Here is a 10585-nt window from a genome sequence, read left to right as displayed (position 1 = left end):
CAATGGGCACATTAGGTGGATGTGCACCATTTGGGAAAATAAAAATACAAATAAAAATAAAAACATAAAGGAGCATGACAGAATTAGCAATGCCCCTGCAACTCTCAGACATGAGGTTGAAAAAGGGAGTGCTATTTGTAAACTCACAAGAAATTATTTACATACATCTTGAGTGTCGGATGTAATCCCACAGTTAAAAAAAAACCCCACCCAGTGTCCAGGAGGGGGAGGGGGATTGTGTATTTCCTATTGAGTCATTCATTGTCAATTAAACTCACAGTAAACATGGTTAACCCAAGGCTGCCAACTGTGCTAAACTGCTATCTTGCTCGTTTAGGCCATTTTTGATTGAGTCTAAGAGGGACATCCATTTGGATTCACGGGTGTTAAGTACTGACAGTAGATTACCTCCTCTTCTCCCCAAAGAGACCTTTTCAATCACAAACCATCTCAATTCTGAGACGGCGTGTCCTGCCTTTTGCCAGTGGTCAACTAAAGGTGCACCGACAACATTGCAGCGTAACCTGCTACAATGGGATGAGATGCGTGACTTAATCTTTTGTTGTGTTTGACCTACATATACGTGTCCGCAAGGGCAAAGGACGATGTAGATCACGCAGCTCGAATTGCAGTTGGTGTGATGTTTTAATTTGTAAGACCGTTCACCATAATCAAAAGTCTTAATCTGAATAGTGGTTTCACATGCGGTACAAGTGCCACATCTGCGGTGTCCCAATAATGGGGGTAGATTCCAAATGCTTGTAAGAGTCGGCTGACTCACTGGTTCCAGATATGAGTGAACCACCATGTCCCGTATGTTTTTGGCCCTCTTAAAGGAATGAAGCGGGGGCTGGGTCTGCATGATCTCGTCTGATACAATCGACCAGTTTGGTCCAATCAGTGGACGAGAGGTCAAGCGAGATGCCAACAACAACAAACTGGCGGCTGGGAAGGCAACAGAGGCAAACAACAGAAACGAGTGACATTCCGCCCCGAACCTCATGGAGAAATCTCGACCAGGAGAAACACTTACAGGTGGTAAACCATGCACCTATCCAAGATCAGACTATGCCATCTATCGTTTCTTCATTTAATCACTGAAACATGTTTGGAATAGATGACCACCTCAACGCGCTACAACCAGAGATACTACCGGTAAAACACAGATGCTTACACCCTCAGCGTTCGTCAATATCGAGGCAACGCTCTTGATGTAAACCGAGAACAACTTAGTTCACAAGTCTAATGCCGATTTAACGCCAGATTGCGATCCTAACAATCCGATAAACAAATTAATCAACACGACTCCAGATGTTTTCATCAGCCGCTGTTTAAAGAACCAATCAATAGTGATTTATATAATTAGGTGCTGTCTCTAAATTATGAGGCCCTTTTCTAACTCGTCATATCCCGTGGAGGCGACACAACATTGTTTTTAATATCAGGATAACCCATTTATCCTGCATTGAGCTAAAGAGTGGAATATATATCGATATCAGCTACACATAAGAACTAAATACTGGTTAGATTAGAATTCCGTCGCCAATGCCATGTGAATCCTCTAATCTCCCAAAGATCTGAATAGAACAGATATACATCGGTTTTACAGGCTGATTTCAGCTGTAGAAAGTTGTCCTCTGTCTTGAGAAAGGCGCTGGCCACCGAAACGCGTCAACACACAACTTGACACACCACCTTTTTCTCATTGTGAAAGGAATCATTAATGTTTTTTACTGTGATTTATACTTTTGAAATGCAATTTTATTTTGTCTTCTGATATATGTAATTTTAAATTGTCTTATTTAATAATAAATTTGTTCAGTATAAAAACGTAATTTTTTTGGAAACTGTCCTTTTCTAGTTTTTGTCTTGTGACCATTGTGTAGGCAATTTAAGACTTCCGCCTAGGTTGTTTTTTCCATTGGTTCCAGATATGAGTGAACCACCATGTCCCGTATGTTTTTGGCCCTCTTAAAGGAAGGAAGCGGGGGCTGGGTCTGCATGATCTCGTCTGATACAATCGACCAGTTCTTATTGATAATGCGTTTAACTTCATTATTCCGTGTGGAGAAGGTGGTTACACAGATAATCCGATCCATTTTCGGTTGGTTCGTATTGTCCGGTTGCAACAGAGATTCACGTGGGTTATACCAAGCCCTTTTCCTGGCCCGTCTGACCATTTTAGATGGATATCCCCGTGAGATGAGACGTTCACTTAGGATTTCAGATTCTTGGAGATAGTTTTCACGAGTGGAACAATTTCTCCTAATTCTAAGGAATTGGCCAACTGGAAGGTTGTCTTTAAGGCCTCGAGGATGATGACTGCCATATTGCAGTAAGGAGTTTCGCTCCGTCGGTTTCCTAAACAAGGTGGTCAAAAGGCGATAGTGCTCCACATAAATCGAGATATCTAAGAATGGAATTTTTTCATTACTTGAATCCATCGTAAATTGTATATGGGGGTTTCTGGAATTCAACCATATGTGAAAGTCTGAGAGGAGTACCTTACTTCCTTTCCAAATGCAAAGAACATCGTCTATATATCTGACCCATAATGTCAGATTACCGTGAAAGGGATTGTCCATGGAAAAAATATGTTGCTGTTCAAAATAATCCATGTAAATGATCGCCAGATTTGGAGCGAAGGTAGCCCCCATGGCTACCCCCTTTGTCTGCAGGTAAAACTTCTCTTGGAAAATGAAAAAATTCTGTCTCATTGCAATACTGAGTAATTCGATTATGAAATCAGTCGGAACCTGGACTGGTGCTGGTCGCTTCTCTAAAGCTTGTCTCATTACTTCCAAGGCATCAAGTTGTGGAATGCTGGTATATAGCGAGACAATGTCGCATGTCACCAAAAGTTCACTCGCTGGATTGAAAGGCCTTTCATCAATGAGATTGATGGTTTGTGTTGTGTCGCGGAGATACGTCCTGGTATTCAGGGCAATCGGTTTCAAGAAAAAATCGACATATTTGCACAAGGGTTCTAACATGGAACCGCAGCCTGACACGATTGGGCGGCCAGGGGGACTCGCTAAGTTCTTGTGTACCTTAGGTAAGGTATATATGGTGGCAAGTCTGGGAAATTTTTGATTAAGGAATTTGAATTCCTGCTCGCTGAGGAATCCCGCGTCTAATCCTTTCTGAGTAGCTGCCAGAATGGTAGTTGCCAATTCACGTGAAGGATCGGTTGTTAGTAACTGATAACTAGCTCCATCCGACAATTGTCTGTGGATTTCTTCTTTATATTTGCAAAGATCCTGGATGACAATTGCCCCGCCTTTGTCGGCGGGCTTGATGACGACTTCTTTGTTTTGGCACAGATTAGTAAGGGCTTTTTTCTCTGTTTTGGGCAAATTTAGTCTGACAAATTTGCGTTGATCCAAGACACGGTCAACTGCAGAGGTCACAATTTCCTCAAAAGCCAGAATCTTATGGCTCATGGCATACGTCGGTGGGAAAAAGGTAGAAGGTTCTCTGAGGCCTGTGATGGAACTGTGTAGTCTTGTGGTTTGATTCCGGAAAAAATATCTTAATCTAATTTTCCGAAAGAAACAATATAATTCCGTTTTCAGGAGAAATTTATTTGGTGGAGCAGTAGGGACATAGGAGAGGCCTCTGCTCAGGACTTTGACCTCTTCTTCATCTAAAATATGATGAGAGATGTTGATCACTGGATTGTGAGGTGAACTGCACACGTCAGATATGATAGATGGCATAGTCTGATCTTGGATAGGTGCATGGTTTACCACCTGTAAGTGTTTCTCCTGGTCGAGATTTCTCCATGAGGTTCGGGGCGGAATGTCACTTGTTTCTGTTGTTTGCCTCTGTTGCCTTCCCAGCCGCCAGTTTGTTGTTGTTGGCCTCTCGCTTGACCTCTCGTCCACTGATTGGACCAAACTGGTCGATTGTATCAGACGAGATCATGCAGACCCAGCCCCCGCTTCATTCCTTTAAGAGGGCCAAAAACATACGGGACATGGTGGTTCACTCATATCTGGAACCATCGAGTCAGCCGACTCTTACAAGCATTTGGAATCTACCCCCATTATTGGGACACCACAGATGTGGCACTTGTACCGCATGTGAAACCACTATTCAGATTAAGACTTTTGATTATGGTGGACGGTCTTACAAATTAAAACATCACACCAACTGCAATCCGAGCTGCGTGATCTACATCGTCCTTTGCCCTTGCGGACACGTATATGTAGGTCAAACACAACAAAAGATTAAGTCACACATCTCATCCTATTGTAGCAGGTTACGCTGCAATGTTGTCGGTGCACCTTTAGTTGACCACTGGCAAAAGGCAGGACACGCCGTCTCAGAAATGAGATGGTTTGTGATTGAAAAGGTCTCTTTGGGGAGAAGAGGAGGTAATCTACTGTCAGTACTTAACACCCGTGAATCTAAATGGATGTCCCTCTTAGACTCAATCAAAAATGGCCTAAACGAGCAAGATAGCAGTTTAGCACAGTTGGCAGCCTTGGGTTAACCATGTTTACTGTGAGTTTAATTGACAATGAATGACTCAATAGGAAATACACAATCCACCTACCCCCATTATTGGGACACCACAGATGTGGCACTTGTACCGCATGTGAAACCACTATTCAGATTAAGACTTTTGATTATGGTGGACGGTCTTACAAATTAAAACATCACACCAACTGCAATTCGAGTTGCGTGATCTACATCGTCCTTTGCCCTTGCGGACACGTATATGTAGGTCAAACACAACAAAAGATTAAGTCACGCATCTCATCCCATTGTAGCAGGTTACGCTGCAATGTTGTCGGTGCACCTTTAGTTGACCACTGGCAAAAGGCAGGACACGCCGTCTCAGAATTGAGATGGTTTGTGATTGAAAAGGTCTCTTTGGGGAGAAGAGGAGGTAATCTACTGTCAGTACTTAACACCCGTGAATCCAAATGGATGTCCCTCTTAGACTCAATCAAAAATGGCCTAAACGAGCAAGATAGCAGTTTAGCACAGTTGGCAGCCTTGGGTTAACCATGTTTACTGTGAGTTTAATTGACAATGAATGACTCAATAGGAAATACACAATCCCCCTCCCCCTCCTGGACACTGGGTGGGGGGTTTTTTGAACTGTGGGATTACATCCGACACTCAAGATGTATGTAAATAATTTCTTGTGAGTTTACAAATAGCACTCCCTTTTTCAACCTCATGTCTGAGAGTTGCAGGGGCATTGCTAATTCTGTCATGCTCCTTTATGTTTTTATTTTTATTTTTATTTTCCCAAATGGTGCACATCCACCTAATGTGCCCATTGACCCGCCTTCAACCTCATGTTTGAGAGTTGCGCGGATTGTCCTAATGTTTGGGATATGCGCTGACACCTAATGTGCCCACTGACCCGCCTTCAACCTCATGTTTGAGAGTTGCGCGGATTGTCCAAATGTTTGGGATATGTGCTGATAATTCCCATCGGGTTTTGAGCGACTGTATTAATTTGTCAATGCATTTTATTTATTTGTCTGTTTCATTCTATTTTCTTCCGCTCACTATAGCTTAGAGCAGGGGGCAATGGGTCAGCTCACTTCAGCCATTGGCTAACTTCACTGTGAGCATTGACATTTTGCTCTTTCACAGTAGTTCCATTCAGTGCCGGGGATTGCTATAGCATGGTGTGCTTTCGAGACCCAAAAATATTAGCTGTTAACCATTTTTTTAAATATATTGACTTCTGTCCAGCAGCTTTCCCAAAAACAAAAAAAGTTACACAAAAAATGACAAAACAAGCATTGACAAAGTCAACAGCAGATGGTCAGCGTGAGACCTAGTCACTTTGCTTATGATTGTTATGTGTTGTACTTTTTTCCTATTGCAACCTCAACTTCCGCAGAAACAGGTTTCTTGATTGCACAATTAATATGATGTGCTTTATGTAGCCCTTGCTCCAGCAGATTTCTGCAGTGAAGCCCCTGCTGAAATTAATAATTATGCCCTATAGGGTAGACACAGATTCCTGCAAAAGTCACAATAGTGGATCAGGTATCCACATTAGGCCATGGCATCATTTTCATTACATAGACAAACTCGTTTGAAATTCAAAATTTCGTGTTTAGGTAAATTTTGCTAAATGTTTTTGCCATTTCATGAGTACAACTTCTGTCTTAAATTGTGCCCACATGACACTAGTCTGACCATTAAGGGCTAAATGTAGGTAAGTTAAATTTACTGATTCAAAAATTCCGAATTTTACTGATTCGGTATTTTCGAATCGGTAAATGCTATGTGGGTAATTAATTGGTAAAAAATACTGAATTGTTAAGATTTGGTAATTACCGAATCGGTAATTATAGATTCGGTATTTTTTTTTTCTCCAAAAGACTTTATTGCTTGATTTAAAAGACCTTTGCAAGTTACAAAAGATAAAAAATATTTAAAAGTGTACATATGTAAAAAAAGGAGTGCGAATTCCAGTCCAGTATAAATAAAAGTAGCAAATATTATGCTGATGGAAGGTCACTTGGATCGATCACATCACAAACTCTTTTTTCTGCTTGATCCAAAAACCTGACCAGGGCACAATTTAGTTCGGTGTTCCGGGGATCAAAGCATGCCAGAACTGCTGCCCTGCATTATCTAACCATATTTTTGTTCCAAGGTTTCCTTAAGAGGAAACGTCTTTCGTGCAACCGGTTTGGGCAGAGGCATAGGATGTGTGTGATGTCTTCTTTGTGTTTCCCACAAAGTCGACAGGGTTCGTGCCCATTGACTCTTTTCCATTTTGGCAAGTGACACGACAAGTTGATGAGTCCCATTCTTAATTTTAAGAAGCTTAGTTTTGTACGTGCAGTGAATGTTAAGGTTAGGTACGGCTGTGGGATCAGCTGGACATAGGATTGCAAGGTCATCCAGCCGTGACTTCTTTTTGCTAGCCGAGCCTTGTCTTCCACTAAAGAAAGTGTTTTAGCGCTTATTTTTGCTATTCGTTTGAATTCATTTTGGCTTACTTGCAGATTCCAAAGGTCGTTTAAGCCTAGGGTTCTTAGCCCTTTTTCCCAATAGTCATGTCCTGCTCGCCATATGTTCTTGTTAAGACTGGCCCATAGGTGTTGGCCTAGGCTGCCTTCCTTTGATGACCTCAATTTGTGGCAGCACATTAAGAAGCTCTTGGCTCTGGCCAATGATTGGTTACAGATACCCAGTTCCAGCCTGATTTGCGCCGGTGATGTTTGGTTTGGTAGCTTGAACACTGTTCTATATGTTTTTGCAATGATTTTATCCAAATTGCCACTGTCCAATCCTTTTAACACCTCCTTACCATAGGTTAATGTTGGAATGATTTTAGCCTACGCGACCTGTATTGTTGGTGCAAATGTTGGGCCAAGTAGCTTTTTGTGTAGGGTGCTGATTGCGAAAGCAAGTGCTGCTCCCTTCTTTTTTTGTTCTTCAAGGTGGATTTTATATCTGCCCTTGTTATTAAAAATGACGCCAAGGTACTTATGGCAGCCAGATTCAGCTATGCTTTCCCGGTTCAGGACCCAAACCAGCTTCTTTGCCCTTCCTGGACGCACCGCCAAGATTTTTGTCCTCTTGTTGTTGATCTGAAGCTCATTTTTGGTTGAGTATTCGAAGGTTGCGTCCAATAGTCTTTGCATGACAATCTTTGTTTTTCTAAGGAGGACCACATCGTCGGCATATAGCAGGTTTGACAAAACGAAGCCAGCTGCTTTAGGAGCGTGGGAATTTACCTTGTTTAAGGCTTCAGGAAGGTCTGATAGGAACAAATTGAAAAGAGTGGGGGCCAAAACACATCCTTGTTTTAGGCCTTTTGTCGTCAGAATTAGGTGTGATAACCAAGAGCCTTCCCCAATCTTGATCCTCACCCATGTGTCCTGATGCAAAAGCTGTATGGCTCTTAAAAGGTCTTCTGGGATGTTTAACCTGGAGAGCTTCTGCCAAAGCATTCCCCTGTTCACGTTATCAAAAGCGGCTTTATAGTCGATGAAACCCATATAGAGTGAGCTGGAACTGGCCTCCGCCTGGTCAATCAAACAGGAGAGGGTCATTAGATTGACAGAGGTGACAGTATTGCTTGTAAAGCCGGTTTGATTCGGAGGAATTACTGAGTGGTCTTCTGCCCATGTCCTAAGTGAATTCAGCAACAATCCGGCAAAATACTTTGCCTCATTGTCCATGAGGGCTATGAGGCGGTAATTCCCAGGTGATTTTTTATCTCCACCTTTGAAAATTGGCGCAAGAATTGACCCCTGCCAAGAGGGCGGAATGATGTTGTTGTGTATGATGGTGTTAAAAAGGGTGGTTAACTTCGAGGCCCAAAATGTAACGTCCTCCTTAAACACAGCCTGAGGAATTCCGCCTGGGCCTGGCGCCCCATCTTTGCGACCCTTTTTGATTCATTTTTCAATTTGGTCCTCCTGGATAATTCTTGGTTCTTTCCAGTTTCGGTTCCTGGGACCCTGTGTTGTTCTTTCGATGTTTTGATCTGAATTGAGGGATAACTCCATTGTAAGCGATTTGGATTGCTGGTCTGTAGGCCCTACTGTAGTGCCTTCAGCGATGGAATTCTGATAAAAGGTTATATCTTTTCGTTCATTAAAATGAGTATTTAGGAAGTCGACCCACTCGGAAGCCAAGATGGTTGACGACGCGACTTTTTGAGCGCGCCCAGATAGGCTGTTGATAGTGCACCAGAGCCTTGCAGAGTTATTTGATTTGATGTCGTGCTGTAGTCTGACCCTGAAGGAGTTCCAATGAATTCTACGTTGTTCTCTTTTTGCCTTCTTCAAATAGCTGCAGGCCTCTCTCCATTGTTCTATTATTAGCGGGTCCTTTGGGTTTGTTTTTAAAGCCCGCCATAACCGATTCATGGTTCTTGTTGCGGTTTGTATGTCGAGATTCCTACAAGGCGTCAGCTTTTGCCCATTCGGGTTGGCATGCCTTATCGGTTTGGTGTGTCTATTGATCAGTTCAATTGCAAAATGTGACCAGTTTGCAATATGGTCGATGGAGTTTCTGCTAGTGCTCTTGATAATTTGTTTGGCCTCAGTTGCTATTTGTTGGAAGTTGCTGAAGGAGCACTTAATTTGTTTAAGGTTGATCGTATACCTATCGGATGGCAGTGCCTTTTCCCCTTTATGTTGGGTTAGTCTGGAGATAAGCGTTATTTCTTGAGGACGGTGATCGCTTTCCGTTCTGCTTCCAAGACTAAACCCTGTTATTTCATGAAGAAGTGACAGGCTAACAAAAGTGTAGTCAATTAGCGAGGCACCATTCTTCGATACGTAGGAGAAGCAAGGTGGCTTGTCTTGAGGAAAGCGCCCATTTAGGGCTCTAAGACCCAGATTCTCAAGATTGCTTGTAGAGAGCAGCCCTTCAGGTCGTCCTTGTTCCATCCTGGGGGGTCCTGCGGTGGTATGACCCAATTGCTTTTGTGTGATTTAGTTACTTTGTTTTTATGTAAATCAGACATTAGCCACATGTTGAAATCCCCTGATAGTATTATTTCTGGATTGGGGGATCCAGTTTTCACTGTTAGTATTGTCGCTATTACCTCTTCTGTGAAGGATTGCCTTGATGCCGAATTTGGGCGGACATAGGCATTCATTAGGACGAGAGACCTGCGCTTGCCTTTGTTGACGGTGTAGGAAATGCCCACGGATTGGAGGGAGTGTGATGAACTCGCTAACTCCCATGAGGCAATTGCGTTGTCGATTGAAATGTAGATCCCCAGGCCGCCACTACCTCTACCCGAAGATTTCAATTTTTGGGCTGGAGTGTGGTGAGTTTTAAAGCCTTCTATGTGCTGCGGTTCAGATCGCCATGTCTCTTGTAGTAATAGTATGTCAAATTTTCGAAGATAGGAGATTATCGCTTGGTCCTCCATTTTATTGTTTAAACCGTTGATGTTCAACGAGCAAATCTTTAGGGGACACGTATTCACGCTCCTTTCACTGTTGAGCTGTCAGCGTAGGAGCAGAGTTGTGTTGAGGGTGCCTGCCAGCCATGACCATGATCCGGCCTCGTCCCGATCCCTGTTGAATGGGATCCTGTTGTCTCTTGGTTTCCTGCCTTTATGGTCACAAATCGGTGTTTTATTGCAAGCACCCCTAAGGACTGATTATACTTCTCCCCTTTCGACCCGCGTACGCTCAGTGTGATGGCTTGCATGCAGGACATGAGGTTAGGCCACTTCCTTTCCCGGTTGTATGAGTATGCCCCACTGTTTAAAAGTTTCTATGTGCCCTAAGATGTTATTCCTTGCCTCTTCCAATCTCCAGGTGACCTTCGTGGTTTCATTTATTTGGTCATGGCATGGTGGAATAAAGTCTACTGATGTGATATCTTCCGAGGTAATGGTGTTTGACAGGCCAAATGCTTGTATTCGCTTTATGATGTTCCCGCGATTCAAGATATCCTGGCTTCCTTTGGACTTATACTCCGGGTAGAAGAGTATGGAAGTTAGATCGCCGCTGAGAGAGGCCCTAGATGGCCCAGGATTTAGCTCTGGTATTTGGGCACAAGGAATTTGGTCTAATTTTATCAGAGGGCCCATTGGTTGAGCATTTGCTAATTTGTGTATGGGTGT

At 43.0% G+C, this 10585-nt stretch overlaps 1 protein-coding gene across 1 annotated transcript; it reads right to left on the bottom strand.

Moving 5' to 3' along the window:
* Window positions 1-2215: 2215 nt before the first annotated feature.
* Window positions 2216-3981, bottom strand: LOC147705701 (uncharacterized). Its single transcript, XM_086929550.1, has 3 exons — window positions 3975-3981; window positions 2567-3886; window positions 2216-2361 (listed from the first exon to the last, which is right to left on the bottom strand). Exons 1-3 carry the CDS (start codon window positions 3979-3981, stop codon window positions 2216-2218), a joined length of 1473 nt encoding a protein of 490 aa, XP_086785676.1.
* Window positions 3982-10585: the final 6604 nt, after the last annotated feature.

Source organism: Lissotriton vulgaris, chromosome 7 (assembly GCF_964263255.1).
Source record: "Lissotriton vulgaris chromosome 7, aLisVul1.2, whole genome shotgun sequence".
Lineage (NCBI taxonomy): Eukaryota > Metazoa > Chordata > Amphibia > Caudata > Salamandridae > Lissotriton > Lissotriton vulgaris.
This window is presented reverse-complemented; position numbering and strand designations above follow the sequence as displayed.

What these genes read in the sequence shown, in the direction of transcription:
- LOC147705701 (XM_086929550.1), bottom strand. An exon ending in CATGGACAATCCCTTTCACG is followed by an intron (nt 2,362 to 2,566) that starts GTAATCTGACAT and finishes CACCTTGTTTAG; the next exon opens with GAAACCGACGGAGCGAAACT.